Raw genomic sequence first — 27575 nt, forward strand, 5'->3', positions numbered from 1 at the left:
ATGTCCGAGGGGGACATCCATTCTCCGCAATCCTGCAGCCATGATTCTATTGAGTTGCATTCGCGCAAGTTTCGCAGGAATATATGTAATATACAACATAGGAGCTTGCATCCCGCTTTTCCGGAACTAAATATCCAAATCGGTATTGGACCGAGCCCAGATGTAAGCCATCTACGCCTACTTTAAGCGCTGGATCGGATTCAGAGACTAGATCTATTATCGCAGGGTTTGAAGCCCTGCTATTTAGAAGAAAAAAAAGACTATTGTACTTATGTACTTATGTACATAACCTGGTCACCTACCTTCCAAGGTTGGAACCGAGCGGTTCCGATTCGGATGGCAGAGTCGGCAATGTATCGGAGTCAGCTTTTAACTTTGGTTTTCAACCTTTTCCGGAAATTCAAAAGAGGAACCAGGTCACGATCTATAGAGTTTTTGATACCCTCTACCCCAGGATCTGATTCATTGAACGGAATATGCCGGGCAGAAATAGAATTTCCAAAGGGAAGATCCGGTAACGACAAAATAGAATAAAATCAAGTCCAGCATTGACCTTTGCCATGTTCATGATTGGCGTCCCACAAGATCCGCTCTCGGCCTAAGAGAAGTTCTCCATTTCTTCATATTTCTCTGCATTGGACTTGAAATCCCAGTTGGGAAGGGTTGGGAGTATGCCGTCATTGTATTTGAACATTTTGCATGTTTTGAATGGAATGGACAGTAAAAATAAAAAGTAAAGAATGGGAGTACGGAGTACTCTGTACATAATAAATGTACCCAGTACTTCAAGAATGTTACTTGCGTTCTTCCGGAAATCGGCACTTTTTTGGTCCACGTGAGAGTGAAATCGGCAGGCCGGATGAAACACGGTGCGGGATATAAATGCATTTTTGGCCTCAGGGGTGCTCCATGATCCCGGGTTCATTGTCATTATTCCGTTAGATGTTGGATGTGGATTGTGGGTAGTACAATCCAATCTGTAGAGTTATTTCCGAGTATATTTTGCCATGTAAAACTATAAATGCAATCCAGAGCGCAGAGTACAGAGTACTGTAAAACACATATTGTCTAATGTACGGAGTACGTACAAAGTACAATCATTTAATTGTCTCACAATATTGGAAGAAAAACGGCGTTCCACTATACAAGGCCTGGACTCGAAGATTAATAATACCATAAACACAGCTGCGTCAAAATGGAGCCCTTAGGACCGTGCTATTACGTAGGTATAGCTGGGTTATGGATTACATGTAAGGAATCAATGATTGAAATTCTATGGATTCAGGCATAGATTGATACGTCGACCCTAGATTGATCTATCTTGTATGGAGTATATATCTATGTATATATAGTATTGGATATAGTCCAGAATATGGATGTCCAACATATATCGACATTCAAAAAATGCTGAAACCAAGAGGATTGATCGTATTACTCATCGGTCCAGACGTTCAGACATCTCAAAAGGGCTAAAATCCCTCCACATGGGCTCCGCTTGTCGGAGACTGGAGAACTTACTCCAGTCTCTCTCCAGTCTTGGCTGAAAAGACTGGGTCGGGGGAATGTGCGAAAATCCTGAAAAACTCTCCCCTTTTTTTCCCACGTTAACCCGCAGTTTAGGATCTTCACGGCTTTTTTTATTTTTATTTATTTTTGTTGGTCGGTGTTTCTCGGAGGATGCGAGGCCCACTTTGCAAGGGCAAAAAAAAAGAATAACAGGGAAATAGATGAAGACATTTCATATGAATTGTAACAGAAAATCTAACATTTATACGACATGAGCATGAGTAAATAGCCGACTTAGGCAATACAGTATAAGATATAGCCGACTTAGGTAGAAGTAGTTGTACAACATATAGGAGTAGAGAAAAAGGTGTTTGAAGAGAATGATATCATAGACCGATAGACTTTCACATGGAGTCCTAAGAGTCCTAAGACACGTAACGTGACCGGGCCGAGGGACGGTACAGATCAAACAAGGGCCAACCAAAGGCCAAACAAAGGCCGCGATGGCGTCCAGCGTTCCCCAGTTTCACGGTCTTAGCCCTGGGTTAGTGGCATATTACCTAACTAGGTAATTCTTGTAATGCTTGTAATACATGGGGGAAACGGTAATTTATTTCCCAGCGGATCTATTCCCCTCAAACCTTGGCTGTTTGTGGGCTCAACCATGGTAAGAGAAACTGTGGGAACCTGGGGCATACTTAAACCTTGGATTAAATAATTTTTTAAAAAAAAAGGATCCCTCTCTCTCTATTTCTGCTTTTGAGTTCCTTTTTCCTTCTCTCTCTTTCCCATTTCACATGTGAACACATCGTGACATTCCCTATTCGGCTCTTTATCACATGCTCAGTGTCTCTATATAACTCGAATGTCCCCCATTCGCCCCCGGACGCAATAACACAACATGACTGATACAGAATCTGGGAAACGAAAGGCCTCCACGGCTGGACTCTCCGGTCATAATCGTCCCGTGAAGAGACGCGCCTCAAAAGCCTGCTGCTGTTGCCGTGCCCGTAAAGTGCGCTGTGATGTGGTCGAGAATGGCTCTCCATGCACGAATTGCCGTTTAGACCAGGTTGAGTGCGTGGTCACGGAGAGTAAACGCAGAAAGTTGGTGCAATTGAAAATGAGTTGACCTATATAGCTCACTAACATGTGATCCAGGAAATCTCGCGTTGAGATAGAGAACCACTCCGAATCTCCGGAAGCCTCAGAGGAGAATCCTTTCCATCGACTCAGTGATCTTTCAGGGTTGGCCGATTTGGTGCCAACGTCTCCCTCACAGGCCTCGGTGGATTTTGATCAGGGTCAACATATGCCTCATCTGTTATGTTCGTCAATTCCCTCAGAACTCCCAGGCATTTTATTTGGCTGACAAGCGAGCAAAAAAAACAGATCAAAACCAGGCTCAACGCATCGGCTCCGATGACCACTATCGACGCCGCATGGCCCCGAACCCAGCAGTTCCTGCTTCTATGCCATTAGCCAATGTGACCTCGCAAATCCAACAACTATTAGACCCCAATTTTGGCAATACACGATCTGCCAGTGGGTTCCTCCCGGATTACATCCGAGGACTCCCCGCACGACTCCAAAAAGAGGATATTGACTACTTGGCCGTCAAGGGTGCCTTGACCATCCCCGACGTGACACTACGGAACGAACTGTTGAAGAGCTACATCCACTATGTTCACACCTATATGCCATTGCTCGATCTAGAGGAATTCTTGCAGAACATCGTCCAGAACGATGGAATCCACCGAATTAGTCTGCTACTCTTTCAGGCCGTCATGTTCGCCGGTGTGGCCTTCATTGATATGAAGCATCTGCAGGCCGCCGGCTACCAGACCCGCAAGGTCGCCCGGAAGGTCTTCTTCCAGCGTGCCCGTCTTCTGTACGATTTCGACTACGAGGTGGACCGCATCTCGCTCGTGCAGTCGCTTCTGCTGATGACCTACTGGTACGAGACTCCCGATGACCAAAAGGACACCTGGCATTGGATGGGTGTCAGTCTGTCTTTGGCCCACACGATCGGCCTGCATCGGGATCCCGGAAACTCGCGGATGGATGTGCGTCGTCAACGGATGTGGAAGCGGATCTGGTGGAGCACCTACACCCGTGACCGACTGATCGCCCTGGGCATGCGACGGCCCATGCGTGTCAAGGATGACGACTGTGATGTGCCCATGCTGAGTCTCGATGACTTTGAATTCCACCCTTTCTCTCCCGAGATCGTGGCTATCGTTGGCAACTCGGAGATTCTCCAGAATGTCAGTCACCAGCGCGAGCTCGCGTTGATGTTCATCGAGAAAGCGAAACTCTGTCTCTGCGTCAGCCATGTATTGTCTGCCCAGTACTCGGTCCTCAGCCATAAGTTTGGCGGCACTATGGAGACCACAATGATGCTTGTCCCGAAGAAATCCACTGCAGAGACCTTCGAGGTACGAAGTTGTGACCAGGAATTGGAGGACTGGCTGGTCAACCTCCCTGTCGAAACCCAATATGCAGCGTCTAGTGGATCGAAGCTATCCGAAGCAGAGGAAGTGCTTCACTCCCACCGTGCCTTATTGAAGATGGTATATCTCACCACATCCAGTGCTCTGCACCGCCCACAAGTCCTCCCCGCCATTCCCTACCCATCCACCGACGCCGAACTCCAAGACATGTCCCGAAACAAGGTGCGATTCGCCGCAGTTGAGATCACCGCCATCGCCCAAGACCTGCATTGCCTCGACCTGACACGGTACTACCCCACTACCGGCGTCACAGTCCTCCTACCAGCAGTCATTATCCATCTCCTCGACATCAAGTCCACTGACCCAAGCATCCGCATGACGAGCCTCCAACGATTCTATCAATGCATGCGAATCCTCCAGCGCCTGCGCGAGATTTACGCTTCCGCAGACTTCGCCACCTCCTTCCTCGAAGCCGCAATCCGCAAAGCAGGCATCCAGCTCACCGTCTCCCCCCAGGACGTTCAGTCTTCTTCTGCCTCATCACATCCCCGCGACCAACCTACCACATCCTCAGACCCCTTCGACTCCACCGCCGCCGCCACCATCCCTTCCCGCCTGCACACCCTGACACCCCCGCCGGATTCACTCGCTCAGAAGATCCCGGACCTTACATACCCCAAACTCACCGGTCCTTCCGCGGGCGGACGATCCACCGGAGACCTTTTTGCTTCAACACCACCACACTCCGATGGAAGCGAAAACGGCAGCACAAATAACCTCAATTTAAATGCCAACCGCAACAAGGATCGCGATGCCTTTGCTATGCCCTCTGAAATGAGTCTCACCGAACTCATGGATCTAGCGAACGATGCTGAGGTTACCCAGAATGACTTTGATGCCCTCATTAACTTTGATGATCCGGGCAATACCGATTTCTTTGTTGATGACAATGCCCAACAAAACGGTGCAAACGGTGCCCCGGCTCAGGAGAAGGGGTTTGATTTTGATGTTGATAACGTGAACATGATGGGCTTTGATACTGATCCTAAGACTGTTGATTTCGCCCATCTGGCGGACAGCAGCCTTTCAGACTGAATACCATATTCGAGAGGCAACTCGGGCTTGGACACAGTCAGTCTCCGAACTGTAAATACGACGAATGGCTTCTCGTGTGCCCCGGGTATATTTTTCACCTACTGGAAGGTTGCACAGGTGAATGGCCCCCCGGCATTAAAATTTATGCTGCATCATGTATAGTTTCTTTTTGATTTTGATTTTGATTTTTTTTTTTCATACACAGTATATATTTATATTTATAATGATGATGATTATGACTGCGGATCATTTGTTTGCCCTTGAGTCTCCATAAAAATAGGATCCCAGAAATGGGTGGGTAGAGAGATATCTAGGAACTCTCCAAACAGTGTGTCAATGTCTGCAAACCCCTCTTGCATAGATGTATCCAGATCGCCCAGTGGAGCTTGAAGGACGTCCATTGCGATTTCCGGCGCCGGAGATACAGCTGCTATCTCATGGCTGTTATTGCACTGCCTTTTGGCTCGGGGGGAATCATTGCCTTGGGGAGCAGTAACGATCTTCTCTAGCCCCCCTGATACCGAGCTGTCGGTGTCGATTTGTTTGTGCGAGGACTCTGCTACATGCTGTGGAACCATAGCGTTTGTCCGAGAGGATTGGGGCTTCCCTTGAATCTGGTGCAGGGCTTTTTGGCCCAGCCGGGCCATCGCCTCGGCGGAATACCAGTAGAGACTAAGATTTTCTAAAATAGAACGACACGCCTCCAGACTAGCTTTCGCTCGGTCGACGTGCGTGATAAGTCTGCTCGAGCGGAGTTGGCGGTACGAGACACCCATCGACAAGGTGACAGAGTATGGTACGATTGGGAGAGGTGGTAGGTCATCTACACACTCCGATGCGACGATGGAGTGGATTCGAACAGCTGCTAGTCCTTGCCTGACCGACGAGAGCCTGGTGCTATCAATATTCTCAGTGGGTTTATACCGACAGGACAGTATAGCAACAGAATGGTAATAAAGCTCCAAGAATCCTGCTCGCGGTTAGTTCGAAGCCCCGATGACACAGCAGAGATCTCCATAATAGACATACCTAGGGTAGCAAAATCCAGATCACCTCGGGTGTTCTCCCCCACAATATCCTCAAATGCAGGGAACCCCTCCTCCCACCCGCTAGTGGTTTCTGCGGAAGGTCGGTAGAACGATATCACAGTTGCGAGCAGATCTGACACAGCAAGCCACACCTCAAAAGCCCCTCGCGACGTCTGAGCGCTCACATTGGGTTTCACGATCCCGATATCGCGGTCAGCTAGAAGAACCGGCCGCCCACCAATACTTGCATGCATCTTGTCCAATGTCCATAGACACCAGAAGAGTTTAGTCAGGGAATCTGTGGATGATTGATTCGGTCGGCCAAGATGCAATCCTATTGTCTGGGCCTGGTGGATAGCTTGACAGAGGTGTAGAGATGCCGCCTCAGCCCCTTCAAGGCCCTCACAGTGCAAGGACATTAGTGCAAGAATGCGGATGCGTGTCAACCGATCCGGTTCTAGCTCTGCGTCCATAGCGACAACCAGTCCCTTGTAAATCTCGGAACAGAATTGGCGTGACGGTAGGATTGGGCCGTTTGATACAAGGCGTAAGTGGGGATTGGCCGCGCGGGTCTTTGCAGCGGCGAGACATATGGCTTTTTCAAGAAACACCGACGCCAAACCTTCTGCTTGAGCTTGGGAAAATTCCTGGTCGACTATTGGCACAATGTGATTCACCTTGGAGAAGTAGATAGCGGACAAATGGTGCCGCGTCGCGAGGGGTAGTTGTTCGCATGCTTGCATCCCCGCGGCAAACCGTTGTTGAAGTAACGATGCAATAGCTTGGCCATAAATTGGCCTTTGTGCAGGGGTATTAGCTGCATATTTGTTCGCTTCTTCGGCTGTGGCTTGTTCTCTCTGTACGCCCCGAGGTTTCGCTTTCTGCGCAGCTGGGGAGTTGATCCAGAGCCCGATACGATCCCGGAGAGGGCTCCCAGTCGGTTCATCTAATCTTTCACGAATCAAGGATTCTGGATTGAGATCGCCCACGAATCGCTCGGTGGCAGGGGCCGAAAACGAAGGTGGAGTATCGGATGTTGTCTGCGCTCGATCTATGTGCGCGGATGTAGGAAGCTGTTCGCGATTGGAGTCATCTCCGTGGATGGGCCTCCCAGGGCCATGGTTCAATTGGGGTGGTGACTGTCGATTCACATCATTGGAGGGCTCCCATTTGGGGATTAAATGTCGGCACCGTTTCTGTTGCAAGATTAGATGGATTGCTTCAATGTTCCCATCGTGTGCGCACCTTTGATCGTTGGCACGTGGGACAAGCTCGCAAGGCTCGAGTGCGACTCCGCGACTGAGGGATATCTGGAAGCCAAGTGAGTTCCATCTAGGAAAACCATTTACATGGGGTGGTTTTATAGGAGAGATTTCTCAGCAGAAGGGGAGATCGAGATAGGCTTATCGATAAGGAGCTTCCAAGATTGGGAACCAATGAGCTTAAGCTTACATCGTGTACACGGGAAGTAGATATCCACCATGGATGCATGGATTTTACTACACAGACACATCAATAGATTCAAAATGACAATTAGTTGGTGTACATGTGCAAATGGGTCCGAAATATCGATCTGACATCCAATGGATGCGCCCACTTCTTTTAACTCCTTAGATATCCCCCGGCTGAAACAACATGGAAAACAAACATAACCAAAGCAGGACTTTTCTAAGGGAATGTGACGGCAGGTGTGCATGCAGCTGAAGAAGCCTAAACTGGATTTGAAGAATTTGCTGCTTCAGCCGCCACTAGGGCTTCAATAGCATCATCATCATCAAATTCATCAACCTTGCTAGGCTGGAATTTGACATCCTCAGTCTTGGCAGATTGAGGCTCAACTGGCACCTTGTTGGCCAAAGCAGTCGAATCTTCCTTGTCAGAGACGCAAGGAGCCAACAGAGACTTTTTGGATGGCACTAAGCTCCAGTCAATGATTTCGTCTTCTCCGTACCGCAAAGCAAGCCAATCATTGCACTTCTTGAAGTGTCCGTTTTTGAACTATATATCAATCCTGTTAGCAAAGAAGGGGGTTCAAAAACAAGTCCCTAGAAGATGGTCTACTCACAAAGCCATTATGCGCACTCAGAGGACTGGGATGCACAGATTGTAGAATGCAATGCTTCTCTTTGTTGATTTTTGCGACTCTAGTTCCGGCAGGCCGGCCCCAAGCAAGGAACACGACGCCGTTGGTTCGGACCCGAGCAACGAGATCGATAACCTTCTGTGTGAATTTCTCCCAGCCCTTGTTGGAATGACTGTTGGCCTGGTGGGCACGAACAGTAAGGCACGTGTTGAGCATCAGGATGCCACGCTCAGCCCAAGGTATGAGCAGCCCTCCCTTATCGGGCGGTGACTCGAAATCAGGATAGTCGATCTTAATACCCTTGTAGATATTAAGCAATGACGGCGGGGCTCGCACGGGGGCCCTGACGGAGAAACATAGCCCATGAGCTTGGTTGTGATTATGATACGGATCTTGGCCAATGATGACCACTTTGACGTTGTGGAGAGGTGTGTGTCGAGACCTACGGTCGGATCAGCACACGGATTTGGCCCAAACAGAGATCCAATTTACCAAGAATAGACATCCTCCTCTGGTGGAAAGACCTTAACATTGGAATCTTTCTCCTTCTTCAGGAATCGCTTCAAGTTTAAGAATTCAGTGCTGACCACTTCATCCTTCAGGTGAGCGAGCCAGCTCTCATCCAAGGTATCAATTTCCAACTGCAATAGTTCCTTTTGTTCTGGGGTCAGGGTAGCTACCCATTTCGCCTTGTTAAAGCTGCTTGGCCGTGGGGTTGGGGTTGAAGTTGAAGTTGCTTGATTGCTTAGGGGTTTCGGCTTTGGAGCTCCAAAGAATGCAGTGATGCTTCCACCTTTGGGTTTTTTCGAGTCAGGGCCGGAAAGATGCTCCGATTTTCGTTTAATGGCAGGGCTAACCATGATGGGCAGAGATGAAGATTGAAGAGATGTCAGAACGTTGGAAGTTGTCGGGAGCTCCGGGACGATAAGAGATCGACGCGATTCACGCGACGCGATGGATCTGCAAGGCTGAGACTTGGGGAAATCGACTCCCGTACGGAGTATAGGGGGTAGAATTTATAGAATGTTATAGAGTAAATAGAGTAGAAGTTACAAAGTTTGTAGAAGTCATAGAATAATTTATTGATTTACCTATTTTACTATTTACAGCTCTACTACATACCAAACACTACAAGTCTAGACTTTTAACGTAACAATATTGGAAGCTACGGGGGAATAAATGGCATCGAATATAATCCGAGTTCAGACAAAGAATACAACATATGAAGTTACACATTCAACAGGCGAGTAAGCGCTTAAAGCTCATCGTGGATATCCTTCTCATCGGATGCGGGAGACTCGGTGGCCTTGGGGACCGCAGTGACCTCGGCATGCTCCTCAGGCTTCTTGGCACCATCGGCCAGGCCGTCCACTTGATACTTGCCGTTCTCCTTGATGAAAGTGACCAGATCCTCAACGGTACGAGAACCGGCGTACTCAATAGGGGAGTCCTTAGCACCAGCGGGGTAGAGCTTGATAGTGGGGAAGCCAGTGATGGAATCGGGCACATCGTTGGCAGTGGCGTCAACCTTGGCGACAGTGACCTTCTCATTAAACTCGGGAACATCGGCGTACAGCGCAGCAAGCTCCTCGTACTTGGGAGCAAGACTGGTGATAATGAGTTAGAGATGCGACAGATAGCAGGTGGGGTGTATGGAAGACTTACGACTTGCAGTGTCCGCACCAGGGAGCGTAAAACTCGACCAGGACATCCTTCTCGTTGTCAATGACAACCTCTTGGTAGTTGCGGCCAACAATCACAGTAACAGAGCCCTCCTGAGTCTCGGGAATGGGCTCGGACTTGAGGCTAGGGTCAACCTTGCCGTCAAGGACGTCCTTGATGAACTTGCCGACATCCTTGGCATCAACCTTCTTGTTCTGGTCGTAAGGGTACTTGGCGTTCTTGTTAGTGTCCTGGATAGCGAAAGCAGGGAACTTCTCGGGCTCCAGGTTGAGGTTGCCAGCGTGAGCGCCGAAGAGCTTAGCGTCGAGGGTAACAATGTTGATAGCTCCACGGTGAGCCTCAGCGATGGGACGGAAATCGGCAGCGAACTGCTCACGCTCCTCGGGAGTCTCGGCGAAGATGTAAGCCAGAGGAATACCGGCCTAAATAGTTATAGAAAGTCAGTTTCTTTCAATCTTTTTTTTCTTGCTCGAATACAGGACAGAAGAAGCTAGACATACCGCCATGTACTTGGAGTAGGTCTCGGGGCCAAGCTCGCCAACAAGAGGAGTGCTCGCGGTCTTAACCCACTCGAGGATGGCTTCATCCTCCAACTTTCCGTCGTATACGGCCTTCTTCTCATCAAAGTCCTTGTAGAGGACAATCGAGGGCTGCTTGGCACCCTCGGCCTTGGCGAGAGCAGCGTCGTTGGAGGCAGCGAAGAGGAAGTTGTCGCGCTGAGATTCAGCGAACGAAGTGAAGCTCTCGTTGGCGGCCTTGTCATCGGAAGCCACGTATCCGATAATCACAATCTTGTCCAAGGCCTTGAATTCCTCCAGGTTCTCCTCGTTCACGTTTGAGACGGCGGGCATGGACTGCTTGGTCATGTATGAAACGATTCTATTGAAAAGGCGTGTTAATTTCCAAAGCACAATAACCAGGAATCGAGAATGACTTACGCGTCGGACTTGCGGGCACCAGCGTAGGGCTTGTGTGAATCGGGGCCGCGGAAGACCTTCAGAGTAGGGTAGCCATCAACTTCGTAGGTTCGGCACAGCTCCTCCTCCACGGTGCAGTCCACCTTGACCACGGGGATATCCTTGGCCTTCAGCTCTGTGGCAGCCTCTTCATACTTGGGGGCAAGGGCCTTGCAATGACCGCACCAAGGCGCATAGAACTCAGCAAGCACCAAAGGGTGCTCCTTGACGAAGTCATCAAAGGTATCAGTTGTCAAGGTGACGACATTGGCATCAGCGTCAACAACTTCAGGCTCAGCAGCGTGAACGGCCGCAGTAGCTCCAAGGAGGCTCAGGACCAGAGGGGCGAAAGACCGCATAATGAAGAGATCTCAATCAAACAAAAGCCCAAAAGCCCAAAATGGTTGGAAAGAAAGTAGAAACAAGCTTAAAAGATCCAAGAGAGGGAAGGTTTTATTTGGGGAATGGGAACTTGAGGACAGTTTGTTCACTAAAGGTGGAGCTTCGTGACTGGGCTATGCAGGGCTGCAAGGGCGGACCCGTGGACCTCTTCCTTCGACCTTTCCTTCTTGTACCTGGTACCTCAACTGTCAGTGTAATTTGTATGTAAATTAGAGGTATATAGTACCTATCCCTACAAGGTACAGGTACAAAATAGTACAAGATAGTCCAATTTAATTCAATTTAGTCCACATAGTCCACATAGTCTATAATAGTAACGGAGACATGCCCTTGATATTTACCGTATATATGGATTGTTGACAAGTGGCCTTTACTTAATGTAGTTACTATAACTATTCCCTAAAATGTCAATCTATGGCAATACCATTATATCCCTTATATTTGCTTCTAGTCCAAGATGGAAAATAGCTTACCAATATAGACGCTCTCTCTCTCTCTCTCTTTCTCTCTCTCTTTCAAAAAAAAAAAAAAAAAAAAANATCACACTCACACATACGGTGTACTCCGTACTTTAATATTCACTCAACACATCTTCGGTGGTCTGACCGTCAGATATGGCCCCATATTCAGATCCTTGCGGTATGCCATCCAATTCGGCCCCCAACGCTAAGGCATCTCGTTTCCCACGGTCAACATCCACCAAAAGCATAAGTGGGAGTGGCACAATAATTAAAACCGCCAAGAACACAAACGCTGGTCGAATCTCACCGTAGCGATCCGTAATGGCGCCAACAATGGCGGGCCCAAAAATACTAGACCCTTTATCGGTAATTGCATAAAGGGCATAGAAAGCCGCTTCGTAACCGGGGGGAATGAGTTGCCCAAAGAAACTGCGACAGTATGATGATAGTCCACCCATGACAAGGCCATAAACGGCCCCCAAAGGATACATTTCCCAAGGCTGATGGAGACCAAGCCCCACGCGTTGCACAGCCGGGATGAACCCAAGAAGACCATACAGCGGAATAAGCTCAAACAGGATAATGCAAGCAATGATTGTCTGTGAGGCTCGTAGATTGAAAAAATTCGATATGTAGCTCCAAGAGAATGCACCGAATACTCCTGCAAGCATGACGATCACATTGATCAGTCCCAGGGCAGCAGGCTTCATGTTTAGTTGGGTTTTTGCAAACAGTACAGCAGTGCCACTGACGGTGGCAATTCCATCACTGAGAAGGAACCAGGCAGCAAGGAAGATCACGATATCTTTTAGTTGCCGCGCCCGTGTCACGGTTTTTCCAAGAGATTTCCAAGCATATGCCATGTATCCAATCCACGAATGGAGCGGTTTGCCGTCACTACCCAGTAAAGGCGGGCCGGGCCGAGTGCGCAGCCACAAGGCTGCAGGGATGGTAAAAATAAACCACCATACTCCAATCAAGAAGAGCACGAGGCGCAATGAGAATGTCGGTGGACGCACGACCACAACAACCAAGATAGAAAACATCTGTAGAATCACTGCACCGATATAGCCTATACCGATCCCATTGGACGAGATTCTGGTGGAGAGTCTAAGCTCCAGGGAAGTGATAGTGGCAGCAGATGTCTTTGTGGCTTCCCTGGTAGGCCTGAGTAGCGGCGTGGAGTCATCCACGTTTGTTCGGTCAATATCTCCGGCCGAAGACGATAAAGAGCTGCCTCTGGGGCTTGTCGCATTATCACCTGACAGCCTCGGCTCTTCACTTTCCTTAAGCGATGGGTGGTGGCGGACCAGAACAGGTAAAAACGAATTTAAAAGGACAAAAGACGCACCAAAGCAAGTATTTGAAATGATAGCAAGGAGTCCACCTAGGAGGTAAACTTTGGGGACCACAACCAAAAACAACATGGTCGCAATCGAGCCAATGAAAGCAAAAACAATCAAGAGTTTCTTGCGATAGGTTCCATGGTCAGCGGCTCCTGACATTGAAATGATCAGGATTGCCTGAACCAAGACGCTCAATGAAAAAGTATACAGGGCAAAGCTTGCCGTGTTGATTTCAGCACCGAGGAAGTAGATGATGCACTGGCCGCCATCTGACACCTGAGGAAGATAGACCGGTGCATCCGAGCCTGGTGGTGGCAGTGAGGGGCTCCAAGTTGCGCTGCATGGTGTAGTTCTGTCGGACAACAGAACGCCCTGATCCCGAGCCATCTGCTCCAGCGTTATCGGAAGAAATGAACCTTTCTCGGATCAGATAAAGTCTAGGATGAAGATCCAAAAGAAAGGATCCATGACGGTAGAATCACACTTACCCATGGCACATACTACAAAAACTTCGGCAGCCCAGCCATAGCAATACCAGCCAGCAAGCTCCCTCTTGCTAGTCGGTCGGGTGTCATCACCAGGATATTGAGGAAGAGACTCGACATTCTCCTGTATACTCATGGCTGGCAAGGGGAAGCCAAATTCATGGCCAGAAATGAATCAAACAAGAAGGCATACGGTAGTCACTTGAGTTAACAATGCCCAGGTGGTAGTGTTGATGGTTTTAAAGAGTGAGGTCATATGACTGACTTTCTAGGGGTGAGGTCTCTTACAAGGTATGGTACCAAAAAAGTCACTGAGAACTTCAGGGTCAGTGTAAAATTGTACTGTAGTGGTTGTAGCAGTACTTTCAATAATACAGAGTTTATTACCATACTGCGCGAAGTGATACAACACGGTACCAACAGTACCAGGAATCAAGGCACCAAGGCATTCAGGCATCAAATGGAAGGCGGTAGGGTAAATGCATGCGCATCGCGCTTTCATCAAATCATCTTGGGCTTGAGATATCATTAACCCAGTCCTCTTCTGGGCACTCATTTCTTCCTAGGTGCTTCTTTTCCAGACTATCTATGAAATCTTTTAATTCGCCTCAGTCACTTTGACGGTTACTCTGCCCTTCGTTTCCTGCCAGCCCACCAGATTGTTTTGCTGCGTTTCTCGCATTGCGACAACCCTGCTATCATCCTTGAAATATCTAGATCCCCGATCACACCTCTCGTCACAGCTAGTTGCTAGACAGGTCGAAGTTGAAACCTGTGCGATCCGGAGCATTTTTCACTGTTTCCAATCCCGATCCGTTGCCATCTCTCTCGCCCGAGCCTCGACCGACCGTTTTGAGGCCCATTTGAACCCAAAGCTGTGCGCCAAGCTCCTCCGATTATGAGCGTGGCCTTCTGTTTGCACGGCCCGTGAAACGCATGGCATCAGATTGAGGACCTACCTGTGGCCTTATCTTTGATTTCGGCTTCCCTTCCTACCCCAGCGCCGACTGGATCGAGCCCGGAACAGTGCCTGTGTCGCGTTGCTTGTTCTGCGCCGTGCAGAGGGCTGAGAAGGGGAAAGCTTCGACGGACACTCACAAGGCAGCTAGGCTGTGCTTCCAGAAATGCCCGGTGTCGTCATGGACAATGTCAACATCGAGGGATCTGTCCGCCGGCCAGGTCTCAATGAGGCCAGAAATGGTGCACCTAATGCCTTTGATAATGCCGATAAGTCTGGTCATCTCTCCGGCATGAATGGATCAGCCTATGTCAATGGCGCATCGAGCGGGATTGCTGCTTCGAATCAACATCCAAGAGCGCTCGTAGATAAGGCAGTAGAAAACGTGCCGACATCACCATTTAAACTGCCACATATAACACAAGGGTTCTTTCCGTTCGGTACATTGGTCAATCGCTCAGTACAGGAATGTTGGAATGAGCTCTCGGAGTTGATTACAGAATTGGCTACAATACAAGTGCCAACCTCGGGTGGTTCGATACCAACCAATGGAAAACCAGCCGGCAACCAGTCATCGGAGAATGTGCATAAGAAATTACGACTCTTGGATTTCGCTCATGCCAAGAGAGCCGAGTTCATCAAACTCCTAGTCCTCTCGCAATGGAGTCGACAAGCTGCAGATGTCAGCAGACTCATTGACATCCAAGGGTTCATTCGCACACGACACCAGTCATACGACGCAGCTCTCCAGTATGTCGGTGAAGTGAAACGAGATCTTGTTCGGGCACAGGTCGCCAACCCGGATTTAAAAACAGCGGTGGAGGTATTATCAAAAGGACGAGTGGCCTCTTTGCCCGATGTGAGTGTCCCTAGTGGATTCATAACCTGTAATAATCTAACATCTTCACTTAGCTCGGTTACAAACCTCCCAGGCCACTGACAGCACGAGCAACACTTAAAAAGCTACTTAAACTCAACCGAATCATCAGCGTGCGGTTGGCATTACACGATTTAGTGCCGCCGCCACTGCGAAATTACCGGGTCCATGATGGCCGGGTGACATTCACAATTTCTGGTGAATTTGAACTTGACCTCTCAGTCGCGGAAGAGTCAAACACATCACAGTTTTTCTTCGTGGACATTCGCTTCCTTTTCTCACCATCATCACCTATCCCAAAAGGTCGAATATTCAATGAACTTGATGGTAAAATTAACGATCTACTCCGTGATGATGGTTTGATGGGATGTTTCCAATTTCTCCATGGTCTCGTTCTTACGAACAAAATCAACATTCTCTTCAAGCAAGCCGTGGAACTTTCTCGGGGCCTCTGGGCAGATGCGTTGCGTATCGAGCTACTACATCGAACGCTTGTCGTTCAGTATTGGCCTCAACGATCGGGGCCGAAGAGCTGGCTCGAAATCGGAGTCAAGAGTGGTCACCGCGATGGCAGTTTTAGTGACCCGAAACCTGGGATATCTCATCTCGGCTTCCGATGGATGCGTGACGGCCAGCAGGTCAGCAGCGATGCCATTAGGTTTAACCCAAGTGATCTATCTATGGAGCTTATTCTAAGGAGCGTCATCGCATTACACACGTCACATCTTCTCTCTACCGCATTTACCACCCTCAAAAAGCATGTTCTTTTCTCGAATCACACACTATCACTACGGGCTCAACTATCACCTACAGAACCTGGAGATTGTCGCCTTGATGTACAACTCACAGCCTCACGTTCTCTTCGGGTTTCTATCGAACCTATGTCAGGGTCCATTACCCTGTGGGGGACACCACATGTGCTGGAACGTCTCGATGGTGACCGAGGGCTCTATAAATCATCGATAGAGGAGATATTATCTCGTGTTGCTCGCCTGCGGTGTATCACTGCGGTCGATGAGATTGACTCTGGCACAAAGGCACTCGGTCTCGAACCTGTGAACCAAAGAGTACTTGGGCTTGATCCCCGCAAGCTTTTCCCTCCCGGTGTAATGCGGACCGCTTTCTTCACCCATCGGCTTTGGAACCGGCACTGGGTCGCTGCAGCAACCAGTAGTATGGATGGTGACCGCTGGTGGCTTGTTCAACTTCGACCAACCGAGGCCGCGAAAATGGGTCCATTTCATAGTATTGGCGATCATAGCATGGGTATTCCGCAAGCCAACGTTGTCAGTGAAACTCTCGTTCCTCCGCAGAGACGACTCAACTACACAACGTGCGCCGAGCTGGTCCATGGGCTCACTGGAATCCTGGCGATCCACGCCAATGCGCGTTATCTAGCAGACTTGCCAGCCATGCATTTCTGGCCATCATTGAAAGAATTGCACCTGGGAACGGATCTCACAGTACCGGATCTCTTATTCAACTATAGTTCGTCCGCACTTCCACCTGCTTTCCAGGTCACCTTGCCCTTCGGGACAAAGAAGCAGTCGCAATTCAAAGAAATGGTTCGACTAGTTTTCCATGGAATTGACAGCCAGAGCCGCTCTGTCATAATGATGGCTCACGGCGCTTTGAAAACCCGCGTCAAATCATTGGTCCCACTCGTCTCAAATATGGATGCTTCGTTGATCATTGAAGACAAGGGTGCTGGCTTCGCGCTTCGTTTACTTGTTCCAGCTGGACATTCGGTTGTCGCTTGTCTGTTTGAACGCTTACAGCGACTCGAGTGTGTTCTCTCTATTCTCCAGTCCCTCATCCGGAAGGGAATGGAGCCCAAATCTTTGTCCTTGTCACGAATTGAATTTGGCTACGGACCCGAGAATAAATTTTCTGCTTTCTTTGATATCAGCGCCGAGGGGCCTTCTTTGTCTGACTACGTTGACGTTGCAGATGCTGTCTCGAAGACTAAGCCTCTTTTCCAACTGAAACTGGGCATCAAATTCGAAAGCTCCAGCCCTCATCGCCGGATTCAGGAGCCCCTCACCGTGGCTTTGAACCAGCGGTTCACTGAAGCTGGTGTTGAGTCAACCCTCCAGCTCTTAGCTACCACGCTGCCTCTGCTGCGGTCATTAGATCAGATTACTCCTCAGTCGAATCAGACGGATCTGTCAATTGTGCAAATCATCGCGCGCAAACCGACTGTATACCTGATCCACTATCCTCGGCTGAAGTCTCGTTTCCACTTGAGTGCAGTGATGCACCAGGACCGCTTGGTCTGGATGTTAAGGGATGCCAACGGAATGGACCAGTCTGGTCGGGTCCAGGTCGCAGCTTTTATACAAGAAAAACTCTATCAGTCGAAAGGCGATGGTTGGAATGGCCTTGGAGATGGAGCGGTAGCGAGTATCAACAAGGTTGGGAATCTCATACTCGAGCTGCACGAGTGCCTTAATGCTCCCCATCTTCAACTCGATGGAGAAGTGGAAGCCAAACCCGAGCAAATCTTGAACCAATTGCACATCAAAGGCTCGACATCTGCCGCTCCACAAGCCATAGGAAATACCGATGTCATCACCATTGATTAAGCATTGTGACCATTCATCCATTCATCAATGGTTCCCATCCCCGTCGTCTCCAGGGCTTCGGTGTAGCTCAATACTTGTTTTTGAGCCTTTTCCATTCTAATGCAAGAGCAACTACAATGTTCTCTTCACGATGTATTCCTAGGTCTCGATATGACATAGCATCTAAATGTATTTCTGTTCATGATGCGTGAAATTTAATTAAATCGTTCCTACTAGGTTAACAGCGCTCTTCCCTGATCTTCCCTCGGTTGCGTAACACATCGTACTCGACCCATCTGACCATGGGAGCACCACCCTCTGGTAGCAAGCGCCCGGGGTTCATGACATGACAGCCCTCATAGGTCATGCAAAACGGTGCGGCCTCGGGGTCTGCAAGTACCAATGCGGTTGGCAGTGGGTACAACTGTAGGGCTGAAGCATGGTCCCATAAGACGGGCCGCAATGGTAGCGGAAATGGGGAGATTGTTCCTTGGTCCAGGATGGTCTTAACGAGTCTGCGGGCCATTGACGCTCCAGACGAGGCGGTTTCAGCCTTGGTGCCCTGTTGCTGGCCCATGTCTTCGATCTGGCTCTCACCCACAGCCAAGACAGTAGCACCAGTAGCACTGTTCGAGGGTTCATGCATTGTAACATCTGATTCGTTGTCAAGGGTGGTGTTGACAGCGCTGCGTCTCAGCCTTCCCGAGATATCATCTCGAAAGATGGCAATGTCATGCACAGGCCCGAACCACGAAAGACGTGCTGGATTTGAAGTCCAAATTGCATCACCGGCGGGTGCAGGGGTTTGTGACCTATTCAACTCTGAGTTTGCTGTTGCAAATGCACGTCTGACTCGAGAGGTGAACAATTCCGGAATGGGTTGTCGTGGTACTGTTGAGGCTGCACCAGCAGAGAATGCCGATGCCCAAGGGTCATTATCGCCTGGCACAAAGACAAAGGTCGAGTGCTGTAGCAACGCTGGGAAATCAGATAAAACCAGCGCTAATGAGTCGAAGTATTCCTTGTATTCGATACTCCCGGCTCGACCACCTCCACTGATGATAGCTTTCTGCGCGAAATTACCGATCAAGATAAAGGCTTGTGGGCGTTCAGGAAGAGATAGATCATTGTAGGTGCTGAAGACTTTCTTCAGGGCGTCAAGTGCCTTCATGTTGTCTAGATTGACCTCACTCATGATGGCGACTTTGAGCCTAATAGTTTCTGGCGCTTCCTGGTCTCCTCGTAGGCATTTTTCCTGGATTCTTCTCATTCGTGCACCCTGGGCACGTTCACTTCCCAATCCGACAAAGTCAACCCACCCAAATCCACCACTAGAGCTCAGCTGTCCGCTGCCGTGGCGGTTGCTTGTTCCTAGCGAGATATCACGTCGCTCGCAGGGAGGTCCGCAGATTGATATACCGACAAACTGACCTCCGATTGCACCCCCAATTCCTGTGTTCCCTCCCAATGCAGCACCTTTTACCATCTCTTCCTCTTCATAGATTCCATCGACAAGCACAATCATGCCTGGCGCAAACCACGCGCCATCTTCAGGTATCATTCGGGCATGGCTCAAGTCCAATGCTACACTTCCAGTCAGGTCCACCAGGGACAAGTCTCCAGTAGGAGAAATTGCAAGCAATCCTAACAGTAGATGCGAGGTTCCACTTCTGCCCAACAAATTTGCAATTGGCGTCAGTTTATAGGATTGTCGGTGGGCTAGGTTGGACGATGAGCGTTGCAGTGAAGGAACACCAGCGACACCCAATGAGCTCTGGAAAGATTCATTGCGGAGTAATCGTTGATATACAAGATTGTATCGATCTCGGAATAGTGCAGTTTTGTAAGATGGTGATGGAAACAAGGATGGCTTTGACTTCATGGCTTCGAAGTATTTCTTGTCGACGTTATACGTCAAGCGCGGAAGATCAAAGGCGTCAATCACCTTGAGCCAATGTCTTGGGTGAAGTGGCAGTTGTGTGTCCTCTTCCTCGGCATTCCCTTGTTTTGAGGTGTCACCCGCTGTTTCAACCCGCCCATCATCTACACCTAGGGTGGATGCCTTCAAGGAACCATCTTGGGAAGTCGTTTTCCCAACAATAACCCTTCCACCACTCATACTGCCCTCGAGGGTTTGCAGTATTGTCTTTAGGGACGCTCCTTTCCCTTCCTCGACAATCACGCCTCCGCCGGCTCTTTTCCATATTTTGGCAACCTCATCTAGGACTCGCTCTGCTAGGCCTTCCTCGCGCCACCCCGAGCCACAGTTCTTGCCCACAAATACTGCTAGTGTTTGAAGCGCGGACGATGATATTGTGAGGTTATGTTTGCGAGTGAAGGTTCGAAAAGCTACTGGGCGTAGGGTTGATGGAGGGAGTAGGATTGGCAAAATTGAAGTTTTGGGGGGAGGCGCATTTCCCTTGGGTATCCGAAATGGACGTGCCGGTGTCCCAAATGCAGGCGAGGACGAAGGAATAGGGTCCTCTGTCGCCATTCTGAAGCGATCAGGATGTCGCGGTGTTGAGGCGTCCATATTGTCAAGATTTCAGGAAACGCGACAAAGACTTATAGATTTGGTATCGGTTCAGAAGCTTAAGGGAGAATCAATTCAGAATAGAAAAGGCTCTGATAAAAATTCCAAGTAGATGCATAATAAGAGGGGAGAAGGGGGGAGAGAGAGAGAGAGAGAGAGAGAGAGAGATCCAGAATTCAATTAAATCAAAGACGCGTGACGCGCGCCGGAGCTAAAGCTTCTTCATCCGATCTCTTTCTTTCTCTCTCTCTCTCTCTCTTTTTCACTTCTCTCGACTCTCCTACTTTTTAGTCTTATTCTTAATTCTCAAAAAGACTATCCTTTTCATTTTTCGATTTGTTTCTTCCTTTTTTTTCACTACTCTTCACTAAAATCGCATTCACCATGGCTGATCCACAAGACGTTCCATCTACCATCTCGGAGCAAGAGAAACGAACCCAACTCGAGGACCTGATCGCACGGGCTGCTGCAAAAGATGCGACCAAAGACCATGACTCTGCTTCCGAACTATACTCCCAAGCTACCGAGCTTCAGGCCGAACTCAACGGCGAATTGTCCCCCGAGAATGCCGATTTACTCTATGCCTACGGAAAGTCATTGTACAACGTCGCTGTGAGTAAAAGCGATGTCCTTGGCTCCAAGGTAGCCGGCGAGCAGCAGCCGCAATCCAGCACTACATCTTCAACAAATACATCTTCCGCTGGATCGAAATCTACCAGTGATTCTCTCATTCAAGGCGCGATCGCCAATTCTATGGCGGATAAGTCGTCTTCCACCAAGCGCGCAGACAGAGAACCAGAGCCCACAGAATCCAAGCCATTCTTCCAGTTTACAGGAGACGAGAACTTTATTGACTCCGAGGACGAGGATGAGGAAACTGCTGAGCAAGCCGAGGATGATGAAGAAGACGACGATTTCGCCAATGCCTTTGAGGTCCTGGATCTTGCCCGTGTGCTGTACCTCAAGAAGCTGAGTGTTGCAGAGGAAAATGACAAGGGCAAAGGAAAATCGGCTGTAGTGTCCTCGGACATAAAGCACATCAAAGAAAGAATCGCAGACACACATGATCTTCAAGCTGAAATTTCACTAGAAGCAGAAAGATTCAGTGAAGCGGTTACTGACTTGAGAACTGTTCTCGAATTGAGAAACTCGCTATATCCTCTAGAAGATCCCTCTGTTGCTGAGTGCCATTACAAGCTCTCCCTCGCCCTAGAATTCGCATCGGCTCAACAAGGCGATGAGGAGGATGGAAACGACAAACCCAAAGTTGATGAAGAGATGAGGAAAGAATCTGCCACCCAGATGGAACATGCCATTGCGAGCTGCAAGGTTCGAATGGCCCAGGAGGAGCAGAAACTTAAGGCCGAGAAAGATGGGGATGAGGATAAGGCAACTGCGACAAAGCGAAAGATCGCCAATGTCAAGGAGATCGTCACTGAGATGGAGCAAAGGGTAAGTGTTTTCTCTTTTATCTGTCCTTTCTATATATTGTTCGAACTCGTTAATAATGAACTAAATCAGCTTGTTGACCTGCGCCGACCACCAGTCTCAATTGAGCAAAACGACCAAGCCAACGAGGCTATGCTAAAGGGAGTTCTGGGTCAGATTATTGGTCAGTCCGCAACGGACCAGAAAGCTCAGCTTGATGCAGCTAGCAAGGGAGCAACAGATCTGTCTGCCTTTGTCAAGCGTAAGCCTACAAAGCAGCCATCCCAACAACCTGAAACTGCCGCAAAAAGACCTGCCGAGGAACCTGCGGGGAATGGCTCCAAGCGGTCTCGCGTTGAAGATGCTTCCGCGTGAACAAGGTGATCTTGTGTCTAACTGAATCAAAATTTTCTTTCTATTTTATAAATGTTAGAACCCATCTAAATTACCAGGGTGTTAATGAATTCAATGAATCAAAATCCCGTGCGAAATGCCGGCATTCCCAAAAAGAAAGAAAGAAAGAAAGAAAATCATAAATCGCAAGGTCGTGTTGGCTGAGATTATAGTGGATTTGCATGCAATAAAAAAAGGCAATACAACAAGGTTGTCAAAAAAGGGTATCATGTCACATTATGCAATGACCTCATTCCACAAGGTCCCTCCCCAGGATTTCCTGCAGCTTATGAGATTCCCCACATCGCAGGACGACGTTTGATCTCACGGTTTCTTCGACGTGCAGCAAGTCCAGGGCTCCAGATTCCGGCAAACAGGTCCTCACACTCATCTTCATCCTGGCTGTCAAACTCTGTATCTGCTGGGCCAGACTCGATTTCATATGGGTGATCGGCTTGCATAGTCCGATCCACACCGGGGGGGGATTCCCAGCATGAAGAGGCGGCGATTTTCTTGGTTTCCAGAATGAACTTGCCAACCTTGTACCGCTGTGATTCTTCTTCGGCTGCAACATACTTCCAGCCCAGGACACTGTCACAGAACGTGCAGCTAACATCACTGACTGTATGTGCCCCTGTAACAAGCTGGCGAGGAACTGGACGCTGCAGTATCGTATTGGGAAGTGAGGCTGTAGGCGAAGACGACGCGCTGACCGACACAGCAGTGGCTACTGGCTCCGCCGACACAAGATAGGCACGGCCATGGCGACCTGTAAACCCTTTGCTAATAATTTGGGAAGTCCAGCAAAGATGTGAGGCACAGCCTGCACAGCGTAGATAGGAAACATGGCCGTCGAGATACTTCTCGGTCTTCGTGTTTTGCGGTCTATGGTCTGTTGGAGAAAGCCCCGCACTGGGTTTGGTGGAAAACACAGAGGGAAGGAGGAATTTGGGGAACTGGAGAGTTTTGACGCGATCCTTAGACATTCTGGGAGATGTTTTAAACAAGAAGCTTTACTCTGAGAGAGGACCTTAAAGGCTTCTCAAGGTTGGAAGGGATGTCCAAGTGAATGAAGGTGAAGGTGATTGTAGCCCTGGAGGTGAGGTCATCTTATGACTTATCTCTTATCTTATCCGTGCGGCGTTTTTTTCCGCCAAAACAAATGCAAAAGCGGGGGAAAGTGACATTCTCTCATTAGAACAGTAATACAATGCAACTATTCATCGATGTAACAAATACGCATGAAAATAAATGAAAACGGTCAAGCAATACTTGATACTCGGAATAAAAGGCAAAGTCGCCTCGCACAACAGCTCATCAAGACATATAAACAGGATCCATGACTCCAATCCAAACGATAGAAAAGGATCACGCAATGATGTTATCAATGATATTATCGCTAGACCTCAGCGACCAAGAAAAGCCATTTATTACTAAGGCACGGCCCTTGGTCACCGCGTGAGATCCAAGGTGCCAAGGTGGTGAGACTGAATCCACACCATCCTAGACTTCGCACGAGCTCCATCTCATCTGTGGGCTGGGATCGATTGACACAAGCAACTATTTGCGAGCACCCAAAGGTGGCAATATCGGCAAGTTCAAATAGAGCGATCAAGCTGAGGGGTGCGAAGGTCAGCAGGTGAATCAAAGACACATGGAGGACTGTCACCAAAGAAAAGGGGAGACCCTTGACTTTTCCAGGGAAACACAAGGGGCGTACATACCCTGACTTGAGGCCGTGTTCAAGTGCACGGTCCTCGAAGAAGACAAACAATGTCCGCTCCTTATTGTGTTCAGCCACAAATCCGCGGTAGATAGCATCACTAGAGTAATCCCACACTTCTATCCATCGCTGGATTCGATCATGCTGGTGCCTGATTTGGTTTGACTGGATGTTTTGGTACACATCCATCCCCAGTGACTCCTGTCGCACGGAATTCCTCTCACCCAGGAATGTCGCAGACAGTTTGTCACAGAAGAGTCTCTCACACTCTTCCGGGATGTTATGCGTTGCCTCCCCCTTGTACTCTGGCCTATTTCCAGGCCAGGTTCGTTCCGCGCGGGAATCGAGGATGTCGTGGGGAGGACTTAAAAGAGACGATTTAGTCCCCGAAGGGACCTCAGGGATACCACTGTACCCCTACATTTTGAAGATTAGATCTCGAGCAACATAGATGCAATTTGAGGTTACGAGATACTTACCGGCGCCCAGGGTAGTGCAGTAGTGGAAGCCGTGGACCTTGGAGGTCGACGGCTCAACACTGTAGCAAGTAGCTAGAACAGTGCTCTGGGAGTCTTGGTCGAGGAAACGCTGCATTTGATTGCAATTACTACTGTGGTTATTCATATATTTCGCCATGATAGTCGATCTTTCAGGTAATTGTTCTGGGAGGGATTTGATGCACGGTGTAGGTCAAGATATCGAATTAGATCGAAATTTGATATTTGAAATAAGTAGAGAAGACACGATGAAGACGGTTGGTGTTTTGATGAGGAAGAATTCGAGGTCTGATTGATGTTGAACGGGGCAGGTAGACGGTGTACACGGGGGGTGCGGATGTGGAAGTAAAGACGGTGTGAATGGGGAGTGTTTTTCCCCAGTCACATGACCATGTCTCTCTCTACGGTTGTATGGAATTATTTTTGGGCGAGGATAGTATATAAATCCTCACTTTTCTTCCTTTACTTGGTTAGTTTTATTGTTATATGTCATCAATTCAATTTTTTTCACGTCTTATATATGATTTCTGGCTGTCGTTCAATTCTATAAAGAGGGGACGATCAAAGCCAAGTTACAAAGTGATCGAAGTATTAATGCCCAACGGTAATACTTGTATTAATTGAACAGCTAATGCCCAGCATTAATGCCTAAACCCTGGAAAGTTCTTAAGAGGTGGGAGATAATCAGGTATTGGATTATTCTTATTGCGGCTATGGTAGTAGTACACATTCTGAAGGTAAAATAGAAACCTCTCCAGGATGACATGAGAGAATGCGAAAGAGACATAAGAAGAAAGGGAGAAGAAAAAAACCGCTCTAAATAATATGCATATACACAGTGTACTGGGAAAGCCATAATGCAAATCCATATAAGCCATAGCCAGCACTTCTTTATTCAGAGCTCCCTGTAATCACTAGGCCGAACTCGTCGGTTTCTAGCCTGATGGCGTTGGGGATTCACGGGTTGACGGAAGTATGGCGAATCTTCTTCCCGGGAGTACGGTGTGCTGAAAGCTGTTCGCTGTTGATTTGAGAAGTTGTTCATCCCAGAGCTTGGTCCCTGAAAACCATTCTGGGGCATGGGGAACATCATTGAAGGGTCTCCATTGAACATGTTAGGGAATCCGTTGGGCATGCCACCATTGCTTGGATCGAACATTCCAGCCTGCAGAGGATTGAAGGGCATGTTCATGGGGTTCCATCCTGGGCCCATGCCACTAGGAAAACCATTGGCAGACGCCATCGCCATGGGATTCATAAACCCCATGGCTTCATTACCGAATCCAGGGGCCGAGAAAGGCATCATAGGCATGCTTTGCATTGGTCCAAAGCCGTTGAAGGGCATATCCTGAGTATTAAAATTTGCTGGGGGAACAGCAGGCGCACCGTCTTGGACGCTATTAGCCTGGGTCGGACCGTCGGAATGACTGTCATCTGCCTTCTGTTTCTTTGGAACATTACCCGGCTCGGAGTTTGCAGCTTCACTCCAGTTGGTAGGCTCGTCCTCGGCAGATCTCTTCTTGGATTGTGCGGGCGCAGTCTCTTGGATTTGATTGGGCGGGCTCTGCTCTTTCTTGGCGGAAGACTCCTTGAGCTCCGTTTCGGAGACTTCGGGGACAGGAGTACCATCCGGGCCTGCAGGGATCTTTTCCTTCTCTTTCTTGGCTTCAGCCTTGTCGGCTTCATATTCCTTAATTTTTGATGCAGATTCATCATCGGGAGTGAGGTTATCAAGTAAAACCCCCTCTGTAGCACATCCCGGGCAAACAAAGTCACTTTCAATCAAGGCATTTGAAATACAATCATTGCAATATGTCCTCTGGCAACATGGAGTCTTTGTTGGTTCTAAAAACATCCTCTTGTCAATGGGGCACTCCAGACCTCGAGCTTGCAATGCTTTGCTCTCCTCGGCAGCTGCTGCTTCGGCTGCTGCTGCCGCCGATGCCTTCGCCTTTTCTTGGTACAGTTCCCACGCTGCCTTGTCTGGCTTTGCAATGACAAAGTCACCATCAGCATTCACCATGACGCCTGTATTCCTCGAATCTTCAGTGGAGCCATCGGGGGCCAGAGATTCTGGTTTGTCAACTTTGGTTTGAAGTGAACGTGGTATGCCAGTTGATCGCTTGACTCGATATTTGCCGTCAAATTTGGGGTCGTTATTCGTAGGGCATGCTTGGATCCAGTGGCCTGTGTTGTACAAAGGTTAGCGGTCTGTGGGTATGGTCATGTAGCCAGAGGTGCATACCTTTTTCCCGGCAACGATAGCAAAGATACCCTGGAGGCGGAGGGTGGTCAGGTACATTGACGGGTTTCCCTCTGCCACGACCAAATGGTACGGGTGTTGCGCTAAATTAAATCAATATCTCCAACATAATCAAAAACCCGGTGAGAGTGTCTCTTACTTTGCCATTTCCTGTTGTTGCTCCTGCCATTGGCTAGCCTGCAGGTTGAACAGAGCGTTGATCTTCTCTTCTTCTGTCTGGGCATTATTGAGTTCAAGAACGTTGTTGTTCACAGATTGTCCCGTTCCGGGTGTTACTCGGCTCATCGAGGGTTCGTTGCGAGGGGCACTGCGAGCATTGACTGGCATCTTGCCCGAGACATAACGAGCAGCACCGCCCTTGCCAGGACGCGCCGCTGGCAATCGGCGGGCGATCACGGAAGTCGACCGAGGGATTATGGTAGTGTCATCGTCGTATTCTGTTGGATGTCAGAAGAGTTCCTGTTAATCAGGAGCAAATGGAGCGTATTGGAACAAGTAACATACCCTCTCTGGTGTCCTCATTGTAGATCGACAGCTCAAAATCACTCCCATCGCCCAATCTACTTTGGCTGATAATCTCTCTTTTGAGCTCAAAGACCGAAATACCAGTGCCATCGAAGGTGACCCTTGAGGGTTCTTTCTGGGACTTGAATTTGAAATGAACGGACGATGACATTGTATTCAATTTGGGAGGGGATGTGATGCAACAAAGATGGCTGTGAGTGTATTAAGACCCAGATTTAGGGGCACCGCCGCCGTGTACAGTGAGCAATAGGTGATAATAGAGAGCAAAGAGAAAGTCGCGAGATGAAGTGAGAATGGTGTATCACCAGTCACAACA

The 27575-nt window shown here is 48.8% G+C and overlaps 9 protein-coding genes across 9 annotated transcripts; 3 read left to right on the forward strand and 6 right to left on the reverse strand.

The window, feature by feature from the left end:
* Positions 1-2948: 2948 nt before the first annotated feature.
* farB1 (putative C6 transcription factor (Ctf1B)) lies at positions 2949-5054 on the forward strand (the record flags this gene model as incomplete). The annotated part of the gene is made up of 1 exon (XM_016748115.1): positions 2949-5054. One exon carries the CDS (start codon positions 2949-2951, stop codon positions 5052-5054), a length of 2106 nt encoding a protein of 701 aa, XP_016594957.1.
* A 233-nt stretch (positions 5055-5287) lies between these two features.
* Positions 5288-9025, reverse strand: PEX2_108480 (Uracil-DNA glycosylase; the record flags this gene model as incomplete). The annotated part of the gene is made up of 5 exons (XM_016748116.1): positions 5288-6024; positions 6084-7278; positions 7799-8080; positions 8148-8607; positions 8658-9025. 5 exons carry the CDS (start codon positions 9023-9025, stop codon positions 5288-5290), a joined length of 3042 nt encoding a protein of 1013 aa, XP_016594958.1.
* A 395-nt stretch (positions 9026-9420) lies between these two features.
* pdiA (protein disulfide isomerase PDI1) lies at positions 9421-11163 on the reverse strand (the record flags this gene model as incomplete). Its single annotated transcript, XM_016748117.1, has 4 exons — positions 9421-9772; positions 9831-10270; positions 10349-10727; positions 10787-11163. 4 exons carry the CDS (start codon positions 11161-11163, stop codon positions 9421-9423), a joined length of 1548 nt encoding a protein of 515 aa, XP_016594959.1.
* Positions 11164-11777: 614 nt separating this feature from the next.
* Positions 11778-13400, reverse strand: atg22-1 (putative autophagy protein Atg22; the record flags this gene model as incomplete). The annotated part of the gene is made up of 1 exon (XM_016748118.1): positions 11778-13400. One exon carries the CDS (start codon positions 13398-13400, stop codon positions 11778-11780), a length of 1623 nt encoding a protein of 540 aa, XP_016594960.1.
* A 1222-nt stretch (positions 13401-14622) lies between these two features.
* On the forward strand, positions 14623-17918 carry PEX2_108510 (mediator of RNA polymerase II transcription subunit 14; the record flags this gene model as incomplete). Its single annotated transcript, XM_016748119.1, has 2 exons — positions 14623-15315; positions 15369-17918. The coding sequence occupies 2 exons, from the start codon at positions 14623-14625 to the stop codon at positions 17916-17918; spliced, it is 3243 nt and encodes a 1080-aa protein (XP_016594961.1).
* Positions 17919-18135: 217 nt separating this feature from the next.
* On the reverse strand, positions 18136-20430 carry PEX2_108520 (DNA polymerase epsilon noncatalytic subunit; the record flags this gene model as incomplete). The annotated part of the gene is made up of 1 exon (XM_016748120.1): positions 18136-20430. One exon carries the CDS (start codon positions 20428-20430, stop codon positions 18136-18138), a length of 2295 nt encoding a protein of 764 aa, XP_016594962.1.
* Positions 20431-20814: 384 nt separating this feature from the next.
* On the forward strand, positions 20815-22233 carry PEX2_108530 (SHNi-TPR domain-containing protein; the record flags this gene model as incomplete). Its single annotated transcript, XM_016748121.1, has 2 exons — positions 20815-21882; positions 21952-22233. 2 exons carry the CDS (start codon positions 20815-20817, stop codon positions 22231-22233), a joined length of 1350 nt encoding a protein of 449 aa, XP_016594963.1.
* Positions 22234-22538: 305 nt separating this feature from the next.
* Positions 22539-24568, reverse strand: PEX2_108540 (Yippee-like protein; the record flags this gene model as incomplete). Its single annotated transcript, XM_016748122.1, has 4 exons — positions 22539-23238; positions 23282-23344; positions 23976-24391; positions 24443-24568. 4 exons carry the CDS (start codon positions 24566-24568, stop codon positions 22539-22541), a joined length of 1305 nt encoding a protein of 434 aa, XP_016594964.1.
* A 798-nt stretch (positions 24569-25366) lies between these two features.
* Positions 25367-27410, reverse strand: PEX2_108550 (cleavage polyadenylation factor subunit MPE1; the record flags this gene model as incomplete). The annotated part of the gene is made up of 4 exons (XM_016748123.1): positions 25367-26658; positions 26717-26817; positions 26874-27171; positions 27239-27410. The coding sequence occupies 4 exons, from the start codon at positions 27408-27410 to the stop codon at positions 25367-25369; spliced, it is 1863 nt and encodes a 620-aa protein (XP_016594965.1).
* Between the last annotated feature and the right edge of the window lie 165 nt (positions 27411-27575).

This window comes from Penicillium expansum (assembly GCF_000769745.1).
Source record: "Penicillium expansum strain MD-8 chromosome Unknown contig370, whole genome shotgun sequence".
Taxonomy (NCBI): Eukaryota; Fungi; Ascomycota; class Eurotiomycetes; order Eurotiales; family Aspergillaceae; genus Penicillium; species Penicillium expansum.